Source organism: Rana temporaria, chromosome 4, assembly GCF_905171775.1.
Source record: "Rana temporaria chromosome 4, aRanTem1.1, whole genome shotgun sequence".
NCBI lineage: Eukaryota > Metazoa > Chordata > Amphibia > Anura > Ranidae > Rana > Rana temporaria.
The window spans coordinates 451573893-451600626 of NC_053492.1; the positions used below are offsets into that span (position 1 = coordinate 451573893).

The 26734-nt window shown below is 42.4% G+C and overlaps 1 protein-coding gene across 3 annotated transcripts in view; it reads left to right on the forward strand.

Moving 5' to 3' along the window:
* Window positions 1-26734, forward strand: part of TTC7A (tetratricopeptide repeat domain 7A) — a 489583-nt gene that overhangs the window by 337922 nt on the left and 124927 nt on the right. For all 3 annotated transcript variants that reach the window (XM_040351571.1, XM_040351572.1, XM_040351573.1), the window contains 2 exons: window positions 9039-9155; window positions 12241-12338. In XM_040351571.1, the coding sequence (XP_040207505.1) occupies window positions 9039-9155; window positions 12241-12338 (215 nt within the window). The remainder of the gene's footprint in view (window positions 1-9038; window positions 9156-12240; window positions 12339-26734) is intronic.

Below are 26734 nucleotides of genomic sequence, written 5' to 3' on the forward strand. Positions count from 1 at the left end.
TAACATTAAATGTGTTCAGGGGCAGTTGAAAAAAATGCCCAAATGCCTCTGAACTCGAGTTTACCAGCGTCTCGTGTGCATGGGGCCTTAGCGTTCTTACAGTTACAGTGTTATTGTATACATAGTCCTTTATATTGCTTCCTTGCTGAGGATTTATGCATCTGTTTCTCATTAATATATTCCAGAGGAAGGTCATTTGTGATGCAGTTGATCCATAAAGATAATTAACCTGCCTTTTAAAGGGTAATATCAGCAATTCAAACATGGGTTATATTTAAAGAATGTTATTATTATACAGGATTTATATAGCGCCAACCGTTTGCGCTTTACAACATGAGGGCAGACAGTACAGTTACAGTAGGGTGACCACGTGTCCTGGATTGCCCGGGACAGTACCGCATTTTGCAGGTCTGTCCCGGGCACCTTCATTTCAGGACAATACTGTGTCCCGGAATGAAACTGACACAGCTACCCCCCGGGCAAATCTGATACCCCCAAAAAAGGCCTCCACATCACTACTTTACTCACTGACAGTACTTGCCCTGGCCAGGAATGCCTGAAGAAGCACAATCCCCGCCCCCTGCTTGTGATTGGAGAAATCATAAATCCCGCCTCTTGTGTCCAATCACTGTGCTGTGATTCGTTACAGCACAAGCTGATTTTTGGGAAAGGGGGGTGTCCCTGAATGGTAGTTTGGAAATCTGGACACCCTAAGTTACAGTACAATTCAATACAGGATGAATCAGAGGGCCCTGCTCATTAGAGCTTACAATCCAGGAGGGCCAAGTGATACATAAGGTAATAGCTGTGGGGGATGAGCTGGTGGAGAAAATAAAAGTACAGGTATTAGGTGTGGGCAGGATAGGCTTCTCTGAAGAGGAGGGTTTTCAGGTATTGTCTAAAAGCAAACAGAGTAGGAGATAATCAGACAGATTGGGGTAGGGAATTCCATGGGATGGGAGATGCTCTGGAAAAGTCCTGGAGGTGAGCATGGGAGGAGGTGACGAGAGAACTAGAGAGCAGAAGGTCTTATGCCCTGTACACACGATGAAAACGGTCTGATGGATTTTTCCATCAGATATCCGATGAAGCTGACTGATGATCAGTCGCGCCTACACACCATCAGTTAAAAAAAACGATCATGTCAGAACACGGTCACGTAAACCATGTACAACGGCACTATAAAGGGGAAGTTCAAATCCAATGGCGCCACCCTTGGGGCTGCTTTAGCTGATTTTGTGTTAGTAAAAGACGATTCGCGCTTTTCTGTCTGTTACAGCGTGATGAATGTGCTATCTCCATAACGAACGCTAGTTTTACCAGAACGAATGCTCCTGAGCATGCGTGGATCTTTAACCGATGGACGTGCCCACAGACGATCGTTTTTTTTCTATCGGTTAGTTAAGCATCAGATAATTTTAAAACAAATTTCTATTTTTTTAACCGATGGTTAAAAAAACGATGGGGCCCACACATGATCGGTTAGTCTGATGAAAACGGTCAATCAGACTGCTTTTCATCAGACAAACCGATCGTGTGTACGCGGCATAAGGAGGAATGAAGAGAGCGATAAGGTTGGTATTTTGAGACAATGGGGGTTATTTACGAAAGGCAAATACACTTTGCACTGAAAGTGCACTTGAAAGTGCAGTCGCTGTAGCTCTGAGGGGAAGATCTGAAATGAGGGGAAGCTCTGCTGATTTTATCATCAAATCATGTGCAAGCTAAAATGCTGTTTTTTATTTTCCTTTGTATTTCCCCCCCCCCCCCCCCCCCCCGTAGTGCAAAGTGGAGTTGCATTTAGTAAATAACCCCCAATGTTAGTAATGTAGCTGGGGGCTGAGTTGTGGATGGCTTTGTATGTTTTTGTTAGAATATTATTATACAGCATTTATATAGCGCCAAAAGTTTGCGCTTTACAACATGAGGGCAAACAGTAGAGTTACAATATAATCCGATACAAGAAGAATCAGAGGCCCTGCTCATTAGAGCTTACAATCTATAAGGGAGGGTCAAGTGATAGCTGTACGGGATGAACTGATTGAGAAAATAAAAGTACAGTTGTCAGGTGTGGACAAAATTGGATTCTCTGAAGAGGAGGTTTTTCCGGGATCAACTAAAAGCAAACAGAGTAGGAGATAGTCAGACAGAAATTTTGCCCCCCTGTACAAATCATTAGTAAGACCTCATCTGGAATATGCAGTTCAGTTTTGGGTTCCAATTCTCAAGAAGGATATCAGGGAACTGGAGAAAGTGCAGAGAAGGGCAACCAAACTGATAAGAGGCATGGAGGAGCTCAGCTATGAGGAAAGATTAGAGGAACTGAATTTAGTCACTCTTGAGAAGAGCAGAATAAGGGGGGATATGATCAACATGTACAAATATATAAGGGGTCCATATAGTGAACTTGGTGTTGAGTTATTCACTTTACGGTCATCACTGAGGACAAGGGGGCACTCTTTACATCTAGAGGAAAAAAGATTTCACCTCCAAATACGGAAAGGTTTCCTTATAGTAAGAGCTGTGAAAATGTGGAACAGACTCCCTCCAGAGGTGGTTCTGGCCAGCTCAGTAGATTGCTTTAAGAAAAGTCTGGATACTTTCCTAAATGTACAGAATATAACTGGGTAATAATATTTATAGGTAAAGTTGATCCGGAGAAAATCTGATTGCCTCTCTGGGATTAGCCCCTGCTGTAGCAAATTGGACCATGCTCTGCTGGGGTTTTTCACCTTCCTCTGGATAAACTGAGGATATAGGATTAGGTATACGATATTATTATTATTATTATTATTCTTTTATTTTTTTACGGTTGAACTGGATGGACTTTTTTCAACCTGACTTACTATGTGACTATGTAATTGGGGTAGGGCGTTCCATAGGTTGGGAGAGGCTCGGGAGAAGTCCTGGAGGCGAACATGGGAGGAAATGACGAGGGAACTAAAGAGTAGGAGGTCTTGGGAGGAACGAAGAGAACGATTAGGTTGGTATTTTTAGACTAGGTTAGTGATGTAGCTGGGGACCGAGTTGCGGATGGCTTTGTAAGTTGTTAGTATTTTTAATTTAATTTGCTGGTGAGTGGAAGCCAATGGAGGGATTGGCAGAGAGGGGTGGAAGACACTGAGTGGTTGGTAAGGTGGATGAGCCTGGCAGGAGCATTCATGATGGACTGAAGGGGGTTAGCTTGTGTAAAGGTAATCCCGTGAGGAGGGAGTTGCAGTAGTCGAGGCGAGAGATGACCAGGAAGTGAATTAGAAGCTTTGTGGTGTTTTTGGTTAGGAAAGGTTCATATTTTAGAGATGTTTTGGAGGTTGAGGCAGCAAGATTTGTAAAATGATTGGATGTGGGGCCAAAAGGAGAGTTCAGAGTTCAAGATAACACCTAGAACCTTGGCATGCCCGGACAGGGTGATAGTAGTGCCATCAATCATGACAGAGAAATCAGGGGAAGGGGCACGTGGAGGAGGAAGTATAAGCTTGGTTTTTGGATAGATTGGATGTCCAACTCAGACAGATTTTTTGCTTTGTCAACATATTACATTCTTTTTAGATATTTTGATATTAAATTACATTCAGAAAGCACATAGTCTGGTACAACATGATCCCATATATCATGACATTAATAGAACAGGAATATGGCAGTCCTTCATAACAGGAGCTAAAGATAAGATCATTATAAATATGCATTTCCACCTGTTCATCAAAAACATCAATACTCTGGTAACCAGTGCTTCCCAAAGGGCAAGAGATTTGCCCAAGAAAGTAAAAAAAAATATATATATATATATATAAGGAAGAAGAAAAAAGTTAGTAAATTAGTGATACGTGAGGAAACGGAAGGAGTGAGCTGAGGGGTAGAGAGATGAATTTGGGTGTCGTCGGCGAAGACGGTGTTAATTGCTGACATTTTTGCATTTGTTTTTAAATTCTTAAAATGGAATGTAGAATAATTATTAATTTCACACCGGAGCAGCTTAAATGTCGCCCGACTTTGAAGCCGACATCCCTGCGCGGCTTCATTGCTGCTTGTATACGACTTCTTTAACAGAAGTCAATGTAAGTTGTGTTGAAGTCGCTCCTAAGTAGTGCAGTAAACCTTGTAGAGTCATTAGAATGGTTCCATTGACGTTAATAGGGCGCGACTTGTCATGCGTCAAGGGCTAAGTGATATCTTCTATTCCCAGGTCTTGTGTTCATGCTTAAAAGGGGTTGTTGTAAAGCTTCGCATAGGATGCATTAAGGTGAAAAAACATCCGACGCTTACAAGCCCCCCGGTTTACTTACCTGAGCCCTCGTCGTGAACGCGTTGGCTACTCGCCCCTGTCTTCAGGCTGTTCTCAGCCCTTCATTGGAGATTTATAGCAGCGCAGCTATTGGCTCCCGCTGCTGTCAATCTAATCAATGACGCGTCACGCCGGAGGGCAGGGCCGAGTGATACAGTAGGCGGCTATAGCCGCCGGCTGTATCACGGGAGAGTGCCCGCAAGCTAACAATCTTGGGAGAGAGCTTCCCATAAAGGGGGTTAGCTCTTGCGGGGAGGAGCTGAGACAGCCGCCGAGGGACCCCAGAAGACCAGGATCGGGGCCACTCAGCAAAACGAGCTGCACAGTAGAGGTACAGTAAGTATGACGTTTGTTATTTTTTTTTTTTATATTTTACAACCCCTAATTTTATATTAGGGTTATAATAAACCTAATTATTAAAGTGTATGTGACCCTTTATGCTGCAAAAGAACTTACTTGTAAACACAGAAGTCCGACCTATGTGTTTACAAGTGACAGCTTGACTCTCAATGGCTCCTGTAGATCTGATCTCCTGAATAAGTGCAGGATGGGGACAAGGGAGATGCAGGTGCCCAGGGTGCAATGAGGAGGCCAACACCCCCAATGGATGATCTCCCTGCAAGAGAGAGAGGTGGAGCCACCTACAGGGGAGGTACTAGAGCCGGCTGGGTGCTTCAACTTAATACAGCAACAAAAGTAAGGTGGATCAAAAAATCAACCCCTAGATATTTCACCATGGATCTCTGCTAGTGGATTATGTTTGAGCATTTGAGAAGGTGGAAAGTAGTATCCTCGAATGCCATGTCCAACCCCCGGTGTTTCAAATGCCTGCTGTAGATAGGGTTGCCACCTTTTCTTCAAGCCAAACCTAAACACTTTAGCAGCCTGGGACACCTTTGGGTTCCCCTGAGGAGGGTAGAAATGCAGTACGCATAGCGCGCCACAGCGAAATGTGGGTGTGGCCTAATTGCTCTTGCTGACATCATCACCCTGCATCCCAATGATGCCAAACCTGCCCCCCAGACAGCCTCTGCAGCTCCCGGACAGCAACAGATTTATGCTAGACTATCTTGGTTACTTGGGGAGCCAAAGCCCAGTCTGAATATTGTGTCCGGGTTTCAGTTCGCCTGAAACCCGGACACACGATTCAAAACCCGGACTGCCCAGGTGAATCCCGGACAAGTGGCAACCCTAGCTATAGACACGGTATCTGTGCGAGTGCTGTAGATTGATATCATCTTGGGAAATATTCACTTTGCCGTGCTGTTTATTGCTTTGATGTTCTGTATCCGCAGTTTTTACAGAGCCAAATGCCTTATTCAAGATCACTTGTTTGAGTGCAAGCTTTTGCGCTGTTACTTCTACAGGATTCATCCGGAGAAGCTCTATGCTGAGTATTTTGCATATAGACAGGTAACATCTCATGCAGCTTTGCATAAACGCTTGATTCCCTGATCATGAAACCGCGCGACGTCGAGGGATTACAGGATTGCCTATTCTGAGAAAAGAAGCGAGTTAAGTCTAAACAAATCCCTAAACAAGCCTGCCTTTCATTTATCCATTCCTGATTGTATCAGCAGCGCTGTGCAATGATACTTCCTCCTCTAAATGATCCAGCATGATGTATCAGTATGTGAACTGAATTACTATTGATTGCTATGGCTGGACAGAATGTGGAGAGTGCGCACACAGGGAATTAATGTCATGTCTCATTCTCCCCGGCCCTGGCTCGTTTATTAAATAACCTGACAGAAGGTTGTCTGCCGGCTTCAACAGGGGATTCCAAATAGAACTGGAGCACTGAAAGGATAATGTAACCTCCAGTTTATTTTGCCTTAAATGGACAGCGAAACATATGGGCAGAGTTTTGGTGTGCCAGGAATATGTGTGCACATTAGAGAAAGCAGAGAGGCAGTGAAGGGCATTCAGCTTTGCAAAATTACACTGTATTTTACCTATTACAAGGCACAATCAGAATAATAAAACTTAAAGGTATACACAAGTCAAAATTCAAAGTGAATCTGTGATTTGCTCATGCATGTCCTAAAGCAAGTGGTTCGCTGTATTGTAGATATCCACATGCTCTGCTGTCACTCTGTTGCTGCCGCACTCAGCTGCTAGGAGTCAAAGAAGAGCCTGTCCTGTGTATTCACCTTACAGATTTTTCTGTAAAGGTGAACTTAAACTTTAACCAATTGAAAAAGGGGGGGGGGAGGGGAAGGGAATACATTGGGACTTTAAATAAGGTAATGGGTCAAAATTTTGAAGCGTGACATGTTAGGTATCTATTTCCTTGGCGTAACTTCATCTTTCACATTATGCAAAAAAATTGGGCTAACTTTACTGTTTTTTTTTTAACCACTCAACGACCGCCGCATGACGATATACGTCGGCAGAATGGCACGGCTGGGCAGATGGACGTACCGGTACGTCCTTTACATCTACCCAGCCGTGGGTTCCGAAGCTCCGGGACCGCGAGACCCGCAGACCCGATCGCCGCAGGGGTCCCGCGATCAGTCCCTGGAACTGAAGAACGGGGAGAGCCACGTGTAAACACAGCTTCCCCGTGCTTCACTGTGGCGACTGCATCGATCGTGTCATCCCCTTTATAGGGAGACACAATCGATGATGTCACTCCTACAGCCACACCCCCCTACAGTTGTAAACACACACTAGGTGAAACATAACCCCTTCAGCGCCCCCTGTGGTTAACTCCCAAACTGCAACTGTCATTTCCACCATAAAGAATGCATTTTTTGCTGTGAAAATGACAATGGTCCCAAAAATGTGTCAAAATTGTGCGAAGTGTCCGGCATAATGTCGCAGTCACGAAAAAAATCGCTGATCGCCGCAATTAGTAGTAAAGATTTTTTTTTTTATAAAAATGCAATAAAACTATCCCCTATTTTGTAAATGCTATAAATTTTGCGCAAACCAACCGATAAACGCTTATTGTGATTTTTTTTACCAAAATATGTAGAAGAATACGTATCGGCCTAAATTGAGGAAAAAAAATGTTTTTAGATATTTTTGTGGGATATTTATTATAGCAAAAAAAAAAATATTGCATTTTTTTCAAAATTGTCGCTCTATTTTTGTTTATAGCACAAAAAAAAATCGCAGAGGCAATCAAATACCATCAAAAGAAAGCTCTATTTGTGGGAAGAAAAGGACGCAAATTTCGTTTCGGTACAACATTGCATGACTGCGAAATTACCAGTTAAAGCAGCGCAGTGCCAAATTGTAAAAACACCTCTGGGCATTTAGCTGCATATTGGTCCGGGGGTTAAGTGGTTAACCACTTAAGCCCCGAACCATATTGCTGCCTAAAGACCCAAGGTGTTTTTACAGTTCGAGACTGCGTCGCTTTAACAGACAATTGCGCGGTCGTGCGACGTGGCTCCCAAACAAAATTGGCGTCCTTTTTTCCCCACAAATAGAGCTTTCTTTTGGTGGTATTTGATCACCTCGGCGGTTTTTATTTTTTGCGCTATAAACAAAAATAGAGCAAAAATTTTGAAAAAATTCAATATTTTTAACTTTTTGCTATAATAAATATCCCCCAAAAACATATATAAAAAAAAAAATTTTCCTCAGTTTAGGGCGATACGTATTCTTGTACCTATTTTTGGTAAAAAAAATCGCAATAAGCGTTTATCTAATGGTTTGCGCAAAATTTATAGCGTTTACAAAATAGGGGATAGTTTTATTGCATTTTTATAATTTTTTTTTTTTTTTACTACTAATGGCGGCGATCAGCGATTTTTTTCGTGACTGCGACATTATGACGGACACTTGGGACAATTTTGACACATTTTTGGGACCATTGTCATTTTCACAGCAAAAAATGCATTCTTTATTGTGAAAATGACAGTTGCAGTTTGGGAGTTAACCACAGGGGGCGCTGTAGGATTTGGTGTACACTGTGTGTGTGTTTACAACTGTAGGGGGGTGTGGCTGTAGGAATGATGTCATCGATCGAGTCTCCCTATAAAGGGGATCACTCGATCGATGCAGCGCCATAGTGAAGCACGGGGAAGCCGTGTTTACACACGGCTCTCCCCGTTCTTCAGCTCCGGGGATCGATCGCGACGGAGCGGCTATAAACAAATAGCCGCGCCGTCTTCCCGGATCGCTCCCCGAGGGGACCCGACCGCCGCAAGTCTAGGCAGGGACGTACAGGTACGCCAATGTGCCTGTACGTGCCATTCTGCCGACGTATATGTACATGCGGCGGTCGGGAAGGGGTTAAAGCATGTGCGCAAATACCATGTGAGATAAACAGTTGCAATGACCGCCATTGTATTCTCTAGGGTCTCTGCTAAAAAAAAACATATATAATGTTTGGGGGTTCTGTGTAATTTTCTAGCAAAAACATTATGATTTTTACATGTAGGAGCGAAGTGCCAGAATTGGCCTGGTTGTGAAGTGGTTAATAGGCTAAAATGATGTGGGTTATTGGTCCATTTGCACTCAAAGCAGAATACATGAGGAAATATAGCACTTGTATTTAAAAACGTCCTTTTTACTTTCATCATTGCCACTATATTCACATGCAGATACATCGCTCTTATTCATGGTAACTTAGGAACACGTGATAAACAGCCAGCAGATACAACTTCGTTATCACCAACGACAAGCAAACTTTCCTGTTGTTCTACTTTTTGACCCTGTACTGGAGATTATCACTATTGTTCTCGATAATTCATCTTCAGCTCTTGGGAACTGACAAAGTTGTGTTTATTTTTCCATCTAGTTTATTGTTCACCAAGACAAAACTGGAGTGGAAGCACAAAGGACCCGAGGAGGCTCTGATAACGTGCCGCCATATGTTATACCTGTGGCAGAAGCTCTTTAACAATTCACAACTCAGGTAATTTTCATCTGCTGTTGACAATGACTTTCTGACAGACTGAAAACTGGGTCAGAAGAAAGCTTAGAATGTGCCAAGTGAACCTGTCATTAAAAATCTCACTTCAAGTCAATCAATAGTGTATTTGTTGGCATTTTCAAGCCATATCATTACTGTTTTGAGTTAAAGCCTAAGTTTAGTTAAAAAAAAAAAAAAAAAAAATCAACACAAGGGATGGTACCTACAGATGTGCTCATAAGTTTACACACCCTTTATGATTTCTTGCCCATTTTTCAGAGAATATGAATTATAACAAAAAACTGTTCTGTCATGGTTAGGCCCCGTACACACGTCCGAGAAACTCGATGAGCAAAACACATCGTTTTTCTCGTCTAATTCCTTGTGAAGCCGCCGAGGATCTCGACGAGCCAAGTTTCCTCATTGACTAACGAGGAAATAGAGAACATGTTCTCTATTTGGCCTGACGAGATCCTCGTCGGTTTCCTCGGCCAAAAGTGTACACACGGCCCAGTTTCTCGGCAGAATACGGCTCCGATCGAGTTTCTGGCTGAATTCTGCCGAGAAACTCGGTCGTGTGTACGGGGCCTTAGAGTTTGGCTGAAGCCATTTATTATTAATCAACTGTGTTTACTCTTTTTAAATCGTGATAGCAACAGAAACTACCCAAATGACCCTGATCAAAAGTTTACATACCCCAGTTCCAAATGTCATGTATGCCCCCTTTAACATCAATGACAGCTTGAAGTCTTTTGTGGTATTTGTGGATGAGGCTCTTTATCTTCTCAGATGGTAAAGCTGCCCATTCCTCTTGGCAAAAAAGCCTCCAGTTCCTGTAAATTCTTGGGCTGTCTTCCATGAACGTCACATTTGAATAGCAATAAGAAGAGGAAGATGGACAGCCGCACTCTGGGAAAACTTTAAAAGAAAGTTGTCTTTATTTTCAAACTGGAACATGTACAGTCACCGTAACCACAAAACAGGACAGCCGACGCGTTTCGCACTTAACTAGTGCTTAGTCATGGCAGTTTGAAAATAAAGACAACTTTTTTTAAAGTTTTCCCGGAGTGCGGCTGTCCATCTTCCTCTTCTTATTGCTATTGCTACGTGCATCGCCAGCACCCTGGTAATCCGACCGTCCCTGATTATCTACAAGACTCACCTGGAGCGGTGAAAATCTCTCAACGGCACATTTGAGATCTCCCCAGAGGGACTCAATGATATTAAGGTCGGGAGACTGAGATGGCCTAGGGTGACCACATTTTCAAACTACCATTCAGGGACACCCTCCCTTCCCAAAAGTCAGCTTGTACTGTAACGAATCACAGTGATTGGACACAAGAGGCGGGATTTATGATTTCTCCAATCACAAGCAGGGGTTGGGGATTGTGCTCCTCCAGGCATTTCTGGCCAGGACAAGTACTGTCAGTGAGTAAAGCGGGGATGTGGCGACCTTTTTTGGGGGCACCAGATTGGCCCGGGGGGTGGCTGTGTCAGTTTCATTCCGGGACACTGTATTGTCCTGGAATGAATGTGCCCAGGACAGACCTGCAAAATGCGGGACTGTCCCAGGCAATCCGGGACACGTGGTCACCCTACCTGAGCCCCAAATTTCCCTTGGTTGGGATGCTCTGTCCTTAGGGTGACCACATTTCCAAACTACCATTTAGGGACACCCTCCCTTCCCAATAATCAGCTTGTGCTGTAACGAATCACAGCACAGTCATTGGACACAAGAGGCGGGATTTATGATTTCTCCAATCACAAGCAGGGGCGGGGATTGTGCTCCTCCAGGCATTCCCGGCCAGGACAAGTACTGTCAGTGAGTAAAGCGGTGATGTAACGGCCTTTTTTGGGGGCATCAGGTTGGCCCGGGGGGGGGGGGGTGGCTGTGTCAGTTTCATTCCGGGACACTGTATTGTCCTGGAATGAATGTGCCCGGGACAGACCTGCAAAATGCGGGACACGTGGTCACCCTAAGATGGCCACCCCAGAACCTTCACTTTATTCTGCTGTAGCCAATGACAGGTGGACTTGGTCTTGTGTTTTAGATCATTGTCATGTTGGAATGTCCAAGTACGTTCCAGGCGCAGCTTCCTGGCCGATGAATGCAAATGCTGTTATAGCTGTGAAGGGCGGATCAACTCCATATGGAACCCTACGGACTAAGACTGGGATGCCATTAAAGTTTGTGTGCGTGTAAAGGCAGGCGTCCCAATACTTTTTGTAATATAGTGTATATAAACACACACCGTATATATCCATATAGTTCTGCAAATTTTTTGGTTGAGTTGGGCAAGATTTACCATTAGGCACAGTAACCTTTATGCCTTTAGACAGCAGATACAATGAGGTGACTTTTCTCTGAATAGTTTTTCCCATCGTACAGTAAATCATAGAAGCTTATCTTGAGACTATCACAATATTCTAAGCCAGATCAGAACAACATTCTGTGCAAACCAGATGACTCTCTCAGAGGGGAATTATATGGGGCACTAAAAATCGTGTGCCTACAAGTTTGGATATGGATATCTAGGCCTGGTTTTCAGCTAATCGCAGGGCTTGTCATTCTACAGAAAAGACCATAATGCCGTGTACACACGATCGGTTAAACCGATGAGAATGGTCTGATGGACCGTTTTCATTGGTCAAAACCGATCGTTTGTGGGCGCCATCGGTTATTTAACCATTGGTTAAAAAAAAGCCAACTTGTTTTAAATTTAACCAATGGATTCCTAACCGATAGTTAAAAACCGATCGTTAGTAGGCACAACCATCAGTTAAAAACCCGCGCATGCTCAGAATCAAGTTGACGCATGCTTGGAAGCATTGAACTTCGTTTTTTTCAGCACGTCGTGTTTTAAGTCACCGCGTTCTGACATGATCGTTTTTTTAACCGATGGTGTGTAGGCGCGACGGACCATCAGTCAGCTTCATCGGTTAACTGATGAAAACGGTCCATCAGACCGTTCTCATCGGATGGACCGATTGTGTGTACGCGGCATAAGAGTTTCTCCATTATGACGTCTTGTGGTTTATTACTGAATGCTGTTATGACCGGCATGTATTGCTATTTATGTTGTTCTAGTGACAGTGAAAAAGAGAGCAGCCTGGCTGATGTTCCCCTGACAAGAAAACATAGTGGGATGCACCTCGCTCTTCCGGAAGGCCATGACCAGGAGAATGGTAAGAAAACATATGAGGGAAGGGTGCATATGTAAAAATGAATGCAGAAAAATAGCATTGACCAGCAATCAGTCAACATTCATTGATGGATTCATTGCGTCATTTTTCATTCTTTTAAAGCGGAACTAAACCCACATATCCTTTCCAGCCAAGGAAAGTGCAATCTTGGCCTCTGTTAGATCTTCAGTGACCATGGTGCTGCACGTGTGATCATTTACAACACCATGAAGAAGCAAAAAAAGTGGCTAGGACTTTGTAGGCAGTTTAAACATTACAGATGACATTCAAAAACCTCATAGCTTATTTAGCAACATTAAAAAATACAATTATGACTGTTCACCTACCAATCCAGACAATGTTTAATAATCACTATATCATTGTACCACTGCTTGATTTACTGTATAGATGACACAAAATAATGTCATATTGCATATAACAGGCATGTCCAAAGTCCGGCCCGAGGGCCAATTGCGGCCCGCATTCCAGTTTAATATGGCCCCCTGGTGATTTGTGTATATATATCTTTTGAGGCTCCCAGGGCCACAAAAGATATGTATCATTTGTATTGGCTCTGCCTCGGAGGGGGCGGGAGGAGTGCCGTCAGTGTACATACAGGAGAATTTCCTGTTTACTAGTAATAGGAAGTCCCGTCTCCTGGGCTGCCATTGGATGATTGTTCTGTCTATCATAGGAGGCCACCAAGTAAACAGGAGATTCTCCTGTATGTAATCTGGCGCTCGTCCGGCCCCCTCCCTGTCCCTTCTGCTACTGCAGATGGGCATCGATCAGGCTGCACTGATGGCAGTGGTGAGTCTGGCAATGGTGAGATTATACACCCAAGCTCATCTCTTTACCACACACAGCCTCAAGGGCAAGAGAATTCTTGTTGGGCAGTGTATTAGTGCTTGGTCGAACACAAATTTTGCGTGTTCATTTCATCAAATCTTGCCCTCTTTGAAAAAAGTTTGGACACCCCTAATATATTTCATTTTGACGTGACCCGACATGTTTCCAACAGATGTCTTCTTCAGCAGTGCCTGTGGTACATTATATGATACAAGTTAGAAAGAGCATGACAGCCATGTGTTATTAAAAACTTCAAGCCTATGCCTCCTGTGGTATATGTGGACAATCTGAAGACCAGGCGGCTAGAAGAGGGTCACAAGGGTTGCATAAAATATGCCATAATGGAACTCTTCTGCAGTATCCTTGACATAATAGCGGTCCTTAAACAAGCCCAAAAGTGTTGGAGAGCATCTGGCTCTCTGCCATCTTGGCCTCTGTTTGATCTTCAGCCATGAGCATCCGCAGAACCTTTTTTGGGGGGGCATAGTTTTAAGGTCGTCCATGCCCCGCCCCTTTTCGACAATGCCATCACGGTCAGAGACTGCAGACGTAGTACAGTAGATGGTCAGAGACTGTGGACATAGTACATATACATTACACCCCCATACACACACAATCATTAGCATGGAGAACTCCCCTCCAGTCAATTTCTATATCGCAAGCTTCCAATGACATTAGAGAGAATTAAATGGATTACTAACCCCAGAAAAGGCAGATGGAAGGCTCCAACAACTGCTGTACATGCCAAGCAGCTCAGATGAGGCTGGGGCCCCATGCAGTGGATGATCTAGAAGGGAGCGCTGGGCTTCTCACACATCTCTAGGCAGAGCACACAAAGCCGGCAGTCCAAGCCGAGGAGGAGAGGAGATAAATCTTTAGTGATCTGGTTGGGCTGAACATTAGCAGACGTTGTCTGCAGGAAAGTAAAAGATAACAGGCAGCTGCGGGAGAGCTTTGTATTTCCATCTACTGCCTGTGCTGCCTCCCCGCAAACACCATAACTCCTGACACACACTCCATGTTGTGTATTTGATGGCCCTGGGACATGCTGTGCAGCGCCCCCGATCGATATGCACACTTGCCTATAGGTAGCACCAGCCCTGCCAGGAGGGGGCACTTGACCCCCTATTGCCCTTCCCTGTCGGACGCCCATGTCTGCAGCGGCCATGATGTTGCATGTGAGGTCAGTTATGACAATAGCCATTTGGTGATTTGACAATTTGGTTGAGAGCACAAGCAAAGTAACCCAGTTATCACTCACAGCATGCTTTGAATGTAACTGTTTTGGGAAAAAGTTAAACCAACGAATTTGGTTCTGCTTTAAGTTAAAAATACCACTGATGAGGATGTTTACACTACACAAATACTGAAGTTTTGTCCGAGGACATATGGGTTCCTCAGGGAATGCAGGCAGTGCTTCATGTTGGTCAGGATGAATGAGTTTCCTGACTTCCATGACTGATAATCTGAGCCTTCCATAAAGGTTTAGATTTAGATAAGGGTGCTTAACTTTTTAAGGGATGTGGCTTGGGTTTTGAGTATGGTTAGGTGTGCAAAGGCAGCCCAAGCTCCATCTTCTCCAATGTAAGCAGCCCTCTGATCCACTGCTTTAAGGGTTTGTTGAACTATGTAAGCAAAGCTCCCAGGTTGAACACTCGTGTATGCTTTTCTTGAGTAGAGTGGAAATTATCTTGTCCTATTCATACCCTTTAATTTGAACCAGCTAAATGCTAGTGTGCGCCCTAAATGATTTTCTTGTCAGTTTCATCAGGAGGTCTGTTTTGTCTCTCTTTGGGCTGCTGTCAATGTAGCCAGGGTAGGTAGAACTTGGGTTGTCTCCAAAAGCCAGGGTTGACAACTGTAATGTTACGGTCCGTGAATGGGACAAACTGTCTGTAAAAAAATGGAGGCTGGCTTCTCAAGTAGTCTACAGCTCCAGGGAAGTTTACACAGTCCACTCTGAAATCATGTCCAATACCTTATTGGTTTCTAGCCTAGCGACCTAGCAACCAATGATAAATAAAGGGAATATGAAGCATACTAATCCTCATAATATATTAAATTAAATTCTAATTTAAATTGAATCCATGCGTGAATACTTAGACCTGTGCAAATAATATGTGAAACAATAGCGATTGTGCAAAGAGTAAAAATTATAAAGGAAAAAAAACAATTGCAGATAATTGTGCAAAATTTGCAAAAAAATTTGCAAATTCCAGTTGTGCTAAAATAGCAAATAAAGTGCAGATGACAATCAGGAACTACCATCAAAAGGGAATGTGCAAAAAATTCTATGTGCCAGAAAAATATATAAATATTAATATATATATAAATAGTTCAATGCTGTATTACTGAGCTTTACTCAGCTGTGTGCAGTGTCCCATAGACAACAGTGCATCTCATTTCAGATCAGTAAAAAACAGCAATTTTTACTCCCATGTGCAAGAGGCCCAAGGCTTGATGCACACTGAGCATGAAAGTGGTTCTAAAGGCAGAAGGTTTTTTATCTTAATGCATTCTATGCATTAAGATTAAAAAACCTTCAATGTACAGTGAAAAAGAAAACAGGTAATACGGCCACCCAGGTGTACTTCAGGTAATGCAGGAAAAGCTTCAATGACCCACAGATCCATGAGAGACGAATGAGACACATGGAAACAGATTTGAGTGTGTTCATAAGATCTCTGGTCTTTATTCAGTACCACAATGGCGTATATGCAGTAGAAATAAGGGAGGGGCTGAGTTTTAATGCATATGTTTCTAAAAGTTATACAAACTTAGTACTTTCTTATCATGATTTAAACTGCTGACTTTAGTTAATAAGAACTAGCTGATGATTTTGCTTATACAACAGGCTGCTCCATGAATCGGCTTAACCACAATGACTCACATGGTGTGTTTCTATGTAAACTGTCAGTTATGTCAAAACACATACATTCAAAAGTTAATTTCTACTAAAATTGAGTCAGTTATTCATACATTTTATTACATACAGCAGCTCCCCTAATACTTACCTGAGCCCCATCTGGATCCAGCCATGTTGCATGAGAGCCTTGGCTGTCTGGGACTCTCCCTCCTGATTGGCTGAGAGACAGCAGTGGGTGCCAATTTAAAGTCATTGAGCCAATGATGAGAGAGAGGGGGCAGGGCCAGGGTACTTGTCTGAATGGACACACAGAGCAGCGGCTCAGCTTGGGTGCCCCAAAGCTTACTGTGGGGGCAGGAGGAAGGGGCCAGGAGCGCCACCAAGGGACCCGAGAAGAGGAGGATCTGGGCTGCTCTGTGCAAAACGACTACACAGGAGAAGGTAAATATAACATGCTTGTTATTTTTAAACAAAAAAACAAGACTTTAGTATAACATTAACTCTGGTGCATGAGATTCTGGTGTTTAGGTGTTGGTGAAAGGCACGGCGCACTGTCCAGCCCCAATATTGGCAGCCTGTAAAACTCTGAGGCCTCGTACACACGACCGAGGAACTCGGCAGGGGCGAAACATTGTTTTCCTCGTCGAGTTCTTGTTAGGCTTGTCGAGGAACTCGACAAGCCATTTTTCTCCATTGCCGTCGAGGAAAAAGAGAACATGCTTTATTTTTGGCTCGTCGAGTTCCTCGACAGTTTCCTCGCTGAAAAATGTACACAGGACCGGTTTCCTCTGCAAAAAAAATCTCCCACCAAGTTTCTTGATGGATTCTGCCGAGGAAACCGGTCGTGTGTACGAGGCCTTGAGAGGCTGACAACTGATGCAACTGGATGGTCCACTGAGCAGTACTAATGTTTAGGGCAGTATGCACCTAGGGATGAATGCCCAGAGTACCAGCAGTATGCATTCTGAGCATTTGTCCCTGGGCACATACTACCCTAAATGTTAGCACCACACCAATCGCTTATTGCGATTTTTTTTTATTTTTTTTACCAAAAATATGTAAAAGAATACGTATCGGCCTAAACTGAGGAAAACCAATTTTTTTTCATATATTTTGGGGGGATATTTATTATAGCAAAAGTCAAAAATAGGGCATTTTTTTTCAAAAATGTTGCTCTTTTTTTGTTTATAGCGCAAAAAATTAAAACCGCAAAGGTGATCAAATACCACCAAAAGAAAGCTTTATTTGTGGGGATAAAAGGATGTCAATTTTGTTAAAGCGGCGAAGTGCCAAATCGCAAAAAAGTGCTCTGGTCTTTGGCCAGCCAAATGGTCCGGGGCTGAAGTGGTTATGATGTGGTCCTGGTCTGAAGATAGTGTCATCCTACAAATTTTGGTGCCTTCAGCATCCACAATGTATGGATCTTGAACATGTAGCTGTGTTTTTAGCACTGTAAAGTTTTATGCATTGAGATTGTAGATTGCTTGTTTTTGTTGTTCCTGAGCTAAATAAGATCAGGTTTCCAATATCCCTCGCATTGCCTCCGGAAAATGTCTACACTATGGAAGGTCACCGAATGACTTTCATGGAAAGTATTTAAATTTTGAACATCATCTGCGATGGATAACGTTACTGAATACGCCTGAAATTAATAATTAAACAATCAAAGCAGTTTAATAATGAGCAAGGCCGAGGGTTTTTATTTGGGGGTTGATGGATAGTAATTGAAAACCATACTTCATTATTTATATTTATATCATTCACACATTAAGGCCTAGTGTGTTTGCAAAGCAGCTATTCTTTCTACACTTCACAAACATTACAATGAAAGCTCATTTGTCTTGTTGTGCGGCGGCTGAATTCATGGGCACAGTGGCTGAGTGGTTGGCACTCTTCCCTTGAAGCTGTGTGGTCCTGGGTTTACTTTCCACAATCCAACCTATCTGCATGGGCTCTGTATGTTCTTACTTGTTTATGTGGATTTTCTGTGGCAAACCAAAGACAAAAATGGTAGAGTACAGTGGAAACTCAGATTGCGAGTAACGCAGTTAACGAGCGTTTTCGACATACGAGCACTGTATTTTTAAAAATCGTAACTCGGTTTGCGAGTCTTGTCTCGCAAAACGAGCACGATTCAGACCAAAGCATTGTGCAGTACCGCGTTTGGCCTGAGGTGGGGGGGGCGCCGGAGCCGAACTACGCCGATTGCAGCCGATCTGCGCCATTCGGAAATGCACGGAAAGGCCCGAGGATAGCTCAGCTGCACTCGGCAAATCTTGGGAACAGAGTCTTTCCAAGGTTTCCCGAGGTCAGCCGAGGTGTCCTCGGGCCTTTCCAGCCCATTCTGAGGCTCTTTGGCGCCCCCCCCCCCACCTCTGGCCGCATGCGGTATTGCATGCCATTGAAGTCAATGCGGAACAAATAATTTTCGTTTACATTGACTTCAATGGGGAAACTCGCTTTGATATGCGAGTACTTTGGATGACAAGCATTCCCCTGGAACGGATTATACTGGTAATCTGAGGTTCCACTGTACAGGCATACCCTACTTTTAAGTACACAATGGGGTTTATTTACAGCTGGAAAGCACAAAATCAGGCTCACTTCTGCATAAAAACCAATGAGCTTCCAGGTTTTATTACAAAAGCTTAATTGAACAAGCTGGGGTTAGAAGCTCATTGGTTTCTATGCAGAAGTGAGCCTGATTTTGCACTTTCCAGCTTTAGTAAATAAACCCCATTGTGTACTTGTAATTGGCTTCAATCCAAACTGCGTATGTGACATTGGATGTTAAAGGGGTTGTAAAGTAAAACATTTTTTCACCTTAGTGCAATCTATGCATTAAGGTAAAAAAAATATCTGATGACGCTCCCGACCCCTAAATATACTTATAAATAAATGGTGATTCTGCGCAACATATCACACTAATGGAATAGTGATATCACATAAACAAGATAAATGTAAGAGCTGACAAATAATCAGCATATAGTATTAAATGCAAAGAGAATAGTGAGTCCAAATATAAATATATATATACTCAAATAGTGAATAGTGAGTCCAAAATATATAATACTCATAAGGCGAATGTGCAAAAATATATAAAGAATATTGTGCAAAAAAACCGGAATGGAAGTTCAATCCCAATAGTAAACACAAATCAGCTGTCAGGGCAGATATTCTAAATGCACTAGATGAAGGTGAGCACCAGCTCTATGGTGTGAGTGCACGGCCGTGCGATAGAAGATAAACCAGATCCCTGGCTGAGCTCCCGGGACTCTTACCTCTCAGCCCTCCTAAATGGGCATTGATGTACAGGTCACTCGCAGCCTTCTATGGGTGGTCCCTGATGTTTCCTCTCTTGATCTGATGGATCCTTCCTTAATTGGGACAGATGCTCCTCGAAACCAGATGGATGATGTGGGTTATAAGAGAGAGAGAGAGGGGACTCCCATAGTGAGGTAACGTTTGGTGCAGGTAAAATATGTTTATTGAGGAAAAACCTGCACTTACATTAAAAGAAAAATAAAAGTGCAACGAGGAAACAAACAGGCGGCGTTTGAATCGCCAGCTTACGTCACTCCGGGTGTACGTCCTCCAATTCCTACGCGTTACGACACCACGTGTCTTCGTCTGGGGAATCTGATTGGTAATGTGGCTGTTGTTTATATAACCGAAAAACAGGAAGTCTCATCGCGGCCATTTTCTTGTAGACCGTGATCTAATGGACATCAGACATACTAGAGGGGGCATAAACCACTCTAGAGCTCGGCAATAGAAAACGTGTGTAGAGGATACCGAGCACTATATTTAAAACGGGCAAACGTACGGTTCCTGGTATAAAGGCCAGCTAAATTATACATAGTAAAAACTATTAATGGAGACGTTTATAAAATAATAATAGTGAACCGTAAAGTCATATGACCAGCATAATGTAATTGAGACTAGCACCAGAGCATGGACATCATCAATGACAATCCACTAGGTGTCGCTCATGAGCTAAAGTCTATGGCTTGTATTGTAACCTTTACATGGTAGTAACTGGGTTTTACAATGATAAAATTAATATATGTAAAATTATATATATTAAAAATTCTTTAAAGCATAATAAAACTTAACATGTGTAAAAAACCTAGTAGTATCTATATCTATAGCCACAGGGGGCTCCCATATAAATTATTAATATGGAATAAATATAATACTGATATTTAAATATGTTAAAAAATTTAAAATTGAAAGTAGAGGGTGTATATAAATAATACATATATATGGTGGTCGTACACTCGGTTTGTCGCATTACAACCACAGAATATATATACATACACACAGATAATAGGCAATTTAATAAAAAATATGGTCAATGGGTGTTGATGGACCTATATATAACTAGTCTAAAAATGTGGAGAACTAAAAATTGCTGAGGAAGCAGTTGAGGTCAAACTCAACGTTCATTCCTCCTGGTGTCAGGGTGCGCATCTTATGAATCCACTGGGATTCTTTTTGACTTATCGTGCGCACCTTGTGGCTTCCTCTCCAAGAGGGGTTAAATTTGTCAATGCCCCAGAATTGCAATTGTGAGGGATCCCGATTGTGTATCTGATCAAAGTGTCTAGAGACACTATGTTTCGGGAAGCCATTTATTATGTTCTCCACATGCTCACTAATTCGAACCTTCAAGGCCCTTTTTGTTCTCCCAACATATTGTAAATTACAGCTACATTGTAGCACATATACCACTGCTTCGGTGTGACATCCAATAAAGTCTCTAATCACATGGGTTTCTCCTGTGTTTGTTGCCACAAACTCGGTACGTTTCTTTTGAAACTTTTGCGATTTTCGACATGCATTGCAATTTTTGCATGGATAGAAGCCTTTTCCCGAAAAGAATGAGTATCCCGGCTTTGATGGTGGTTCTACTACTGATTTTACAATCAAGTTCCTTAGAGTAGGTGCTCGTTTATATACTATCCTTGGTTTTTCAGGAAGTAATTTCCCTAAATCTTTATCTCCTTTTAAAATGTGCCAGTGTCTTCCAATTAATTTGGCCACATCTTTATATTGGGAGTTGTAATCAAGGATAAGTACTGGTGCTGTTTGTTGTTGGCACTTTTTTGGTTTGTCCTGTAGCATCTCTTTTCTATCCAGTTTTTTGACCGTGTCTATTTGGCCTTTAATCCATGACTCTTCATATCCTTTTTCTTTGAACCTCAAACCAATCATGTCTGCTTGTAATGAGTAGTCACTCTCATATGTACAATTTCTTCTTAATCTAACTAGTTGCCCCTTAGGGATGTTAAAAAGCCAAGGTTTAAAATGACAACTGTCAGTTGAGAGATAACTATTCATATCTACGTTTATAAATGTGTTTTAGTAACAATCTTGTCTTTCTCAATACTAATGTTCAGGTCTAGGAAGTCTACAGATTTATCATCGATTTTCCACACCAGGGAAATATTTTTATCATTTCTATTGAGTGTTTCAAGGAAGTTGTCCAAGCTCTCTCTATTCCCACTCCACAAGATAATGATGTCATCTATATATCTTTTGTAGAGGGATAACTCAGTAGGAGTATTCTCGTATATAGCTGACTCTTCCCATAATGCCATGAAGGCATTTGCCACACTAGGTGCGAATTTCGCTCCCATGGCAATACCAATTGCCTGATGGTAAAAGTTCTGGTCATACCAGAAGTAATTACACTTAAGGCACAAATCAAGGCATTTAATGAGAAACTTCCTTTGTGGACATATGAGGTTACTAAATTTACGTAAAAGCCATTTAACGGCGAAGCAGGCGTCATGGTGTTGTACAATAGTGTACAGTGATGTAACATCTGCCGTGGCGATCAACGTTCTTCCTTCGCTCACGGGTACTGTATCTAATAACTGTAGTATATGTTTCGTGTCCTTGAGGTGAGCTGGTGTAGCTTGGACTGCAGGCTGGATAAAATAATCTATATACTGTCCCATCCTCGCAGTCAGGGAATCTATCACGTTTACAATAGGCCTTCCTGGTGGGTTTTCTCTGGATTTATGGATCTTGGGGACAGTATATATAACAGGTGTTCTACAGGTTTCTGGCATTAAATATTTAGATTCTTTTTTATTCAGGATATCTTTTTTCTTTCCTAAATCGATAAGTAATGCCAGTTCTTTCTTATACTTTCTGATCGGATTTCCCAGAAGTTTAGTATAAGTGGTGCCATCTTGTAATTGTCTACTCAGTTCGTTTTGGTACTGTTCTTTCGATTGTATCACAACTGCTCCTCCCTTATCTGCAGGGCGGATAACGATGTCAGTTCTTTCTTTAAGTAGTTTAATACCTTTCTTTATATGGATGGGGTCGCTCCTATTTTTTAGTTTCAGAGACTCCAGGTCTTGTAAAACCATTTTGCTAAAAACGTCAATATGTTGGTTCTTAGAGATTTGGGGGTTGTAAACCGAGTTATTTCTCAGGGTACTGTGTACTGGTATATTCCCATTACTTGCTGTAATTGGGCGCGATGTGAAAGGGTTATTTAAGATGGCCTTTTTAATAGTGAGTTTCCTCACATATTTCCGTATTCCAATGTATGTGTCGAATTTATTGAGATTCTTGGTGGGTGCGTGTTTCAATCCTTTATCTAAGACCGCCAGTTCTTCTGCCGTCACAGATTTCCCACTCAAATTTACCACGTTTCCACCGATCTTTCTCTTTTTCGCTTGGAATCCCTTTCCCGCTCGATGGCCTCTCTTTGTTCGGGATTTAGCCTGTCTTCCTGAGTTTTCCTTAGTGGCGAACGGTAGTGTTCTGATTGCCGTCGTGGGGAGGGGTCTCTCCTCTCCCTGTCTAAAAAAGCCCTTTGTGTACTATGATCGTAATAACTCAAAGGTTGGCGCTGATCATAGTAGGGATCCTGATAATATCGTAGGGGCTCAAATCTATTTTGTGTGTATATAGGGGCTCTATCAGCCCCCCCGCGATATTCATATTGTTGTGGTGGCGGCCCTCTATACTCCCTCTGGTGGACTTGATAGTTTTGTCCATTTGATCCATTATTGGGGGGTTTTTTTAAAAGGTTTTTTAAAAGGTTTTTTCCCCGTTTTCTTGGGGGTACGCTGTCCCTGATTAGTGTTCTGTGGTTGTTCATAGTACGGTCTAGCATATTGTGTTGGTTCCTGATATGGTCTACTGGTTTCAGGATAATATGTTCTCTCATCTAGTCTCGATTCAACACGGTTAATCATAGGTGTGGGGTCTAAAATTCTGACCTCTCTCTCCGGTGTTGAATAGGTCGAAGTAGGTTGTGTTGCTTCGACCTTTTGTTGCCATTTAAAGACTAGGTCTGACTTATAATCGCCAACATCGCGTTGATACTTTTTCATTTTTCGTTGTTGCACTTCCAGATCTTTACTGTTAAGATCTTTGTTTAATTGTGTTGTGAGTTTCTTAAAGTCCTCAGATTCTTTGTGTGGATCTAGTTTCGATTTCAATTCTTCTATCTGTTTCTCTATGGTGCGTGCCTTACGTTGTTTCCGTTTCAGCAGAAATTTGAGGCCCTCAACGCTTTTGGTGTTAAAAAATTCGAACCATTCATCCATAGACTCTTTGTCGGTCAAGCCGTCATTAGGGGGAAGTTCCCACCGTAATCTACGGGGGGCAATATTTTCCCTAATGTATCTGTCAAAGGTGTTAATATCCGGGATACTCATTCTTTTCGGGAAAAGGCTTCTATCCATGCAAAAATTGCAATGCATGTCGAAAATCGCAAAAGTTTCAAAAGAAACGTACCGAGTTTGTGGCAACAAACACAGGAGAAACCCATGTGATTAGAGACTTTATTGGATGTCACACCGAAGCAGTGGTATATGTGCTACAATGTAGCTGTAATTTACAATATGTTGGGAGAACAAAAAGGGCCTTGAAGGTTCGAATTAGTGAGCATGTGGAGAACATAATAAATGGCTTCCCGAAACATAGTGTCTCTAGACACTTTGATCAGATACACAATCGGGATCCCTCACAATTGCAATTCTGGGGCATTGACAAATTTAACCCCTCTTGGAGAGGAAGCCACAAGGTGCGCACGATAAGTCAAAAAGAATCCCAGTGGATTCATAAGATGCGCACCCTGACACCAGGAGGAATGAACGTTGAGTTTGACCTCAACTGCTTCCTCAGCAATTTTTAGTTCTCCACATTTTTAGACTAGTTATATATAGGTCCATCAACACCCATTGACCATATTTTTTATTAAATTGCCTATTATCTGTGTGTATGTATATATATTCTGTGGTTGTAATGCGACAAACCGAGTGTACGACCACCATATATATGTATTATTTATATACACCCTCTACTTTCAATTTTAAATTTTTTAACATATTTAAATATCAGTATTATATTTATTCCATATTAATAATTTATATGGGAGCCCCCTGTGGCTATAGATATAGATACTACTAGGTTTTTTACACATGTTAAGTTTTATTATGCTTTAAAGAATTTTTAATATATATAATTTTACATATATTAATTTTATCATTGTAAAACCCAGTTACTACCATGTAAAGGTTACAATACAAGCCATAGACTTTAGCTCATGAGCGACACCTAGTGGATTGTCATTGATGATGTCCATGCTCTGGTGCTAGTCTCAATTACATTATGCTGGTCATATGACTTTACGGTTCACTATTATTATTTTATAAACGTCTCCATTAATAGTTTTTACTATGTATAATTTAGCTGGCCTTTATACCAGGAACCGTACGTTTGCCCGTTTTAAATATAGTGCTCGGTATCCTCTACACACGTTTTCTATTGCCGAGCTCTAGAGTGGTTTATGCCCCCTCTAGTATGTCTGATGTCCATTAGATCACGGTCTACAAGAAAATGGCCGCGATGAGACTTCCTGTTTTTCGGTTATATAAACAACAGCCACATTACCAATCAGATTCCCCAGACGAAGACACGTGGTGTCGTAACGCGTAGGAATTGGAGGACGTACACCCGGAGTGACGTAAGCTGGCGATTCAAACGCCGCCTGTTTGTTTCCTCGTTGCACTTTTATTTTTCTTTTAATGTAAGTGCAGGTTTTTCCTCAATAAACATATTTTACCTGCACCAAACGTTACCTCACTATGGGAGTCCCCTCTCTCTCTCTCTTATAACCCACATCATCCATCTGGTTTCGAGGAGCATCTGTCCCAATTAAGGAAGGATCCATCAGATCAAGAGAGGAAACATCAGGGACCACCCATAGAAGGCTGCGAGTGACCTGTACATCAATGCCCATTTAGGAGGGCTGAGAGGTAAGAGTCCCGGGAGCTCAGCCAGGGATCTGGTTTATCTTCTATCGCACGGCCGTGCACTCACACCATAGAGCTGGTGCTCACCTTCATCTAGTGCATTTAGAATATCTGCCCTGACAGCTGATTTGTGTTTACTATTGGGATTGAACTTCCATTCCGGTTTTTTTGCACAATATTCTTTATATATTTTTGCACATTCGCCTTATGAGTATTATATATTTTGGACTCACTATTCACTATTTGAGTATATATATATTTATATTTGGACTCACTATTCTCTTTGCATTTAATACTATATGCTGATTATTTGTCAGCTCTTACATTTATCTTGTTTATGTGATATCACTATTCCATTAGTGTGATATGTTGCGCAGAATCACCATTTATTTATATTCCTGTTTTATGTCATGTAAACATAATTAGGTTTTGCTGCACTATATATTTTTGGTGGATTCACTCATTTAGGATCCATTTTAGCGCAAAAGCACTTTTCACTTTATCCTAAATATACTTACCTGACCCCTCGAAAGTCCCGCGCTCGGTCCCGAGATCCTCTTCGCCGCTCAGCCTGGCCGCTGATTGGCTAGAGCGGATGGATTGAGAGCAGCGCAGCCATTGGCTGGCGCTGCTATCAATCACATCCAGTGATGCAGAGGGGCGGGGCCGAGTGATACAGCGAGCGGCTATGGCCGCTCGCTGTATCACGAGAGCGCACCCACAATTACTCACCACCATGCGAGCTCTCTCGCATGACTGTGGTCAGTACTTGCGGGGAAGACCAGAGACAGCCGCCGAGGGACCCCAGAAGACGTGGATCGGGGCCACTCTGTGCACAACGAACTGCACAGTGGAGGTAAGTATAACATGTTTGTTATTTTAAAGGATTTTTTTTTTTTCCTTTACTAACCCTTTAAGATTAGGCTGATGCGAGGAGTTCCTTGTTGTTTGGAATACAGTAAAACCTTGGTTTGAGAGTAACTTGTTTTGAGAGAGTTTCCGATGGGATAAAATCCGAAGGAATTTTCTGTCAGAATTTCGTTCAAGCTGTCTTGCATACACACTGCCAGACCAAATTCTGACCGTCCAAAACGCGGTGACGTAAAACACTACGACGAGCCGAGAAAAATGAAGTTCAATGCTTGCGAGCATGCGTCGACTTGATTCTGAGCATGCGTGTTTTTTTTCTCCGTCGGAGTTCCACAAAGACGATCGGTTTTTCCGATAGGATTTTTTTCCATCGTAAAAAAAATAAAACATGTTCTATTTACAAACCCTGACGGAAATACGTCCGATGGGGCCCACACAGGGTCAGAATATCCAATGATAAAATTTCTGTCTGACTTTTTTCATCGCAAATTTCGATCGTGTGTACAGGGCATAAGTGTAGCAGTAGG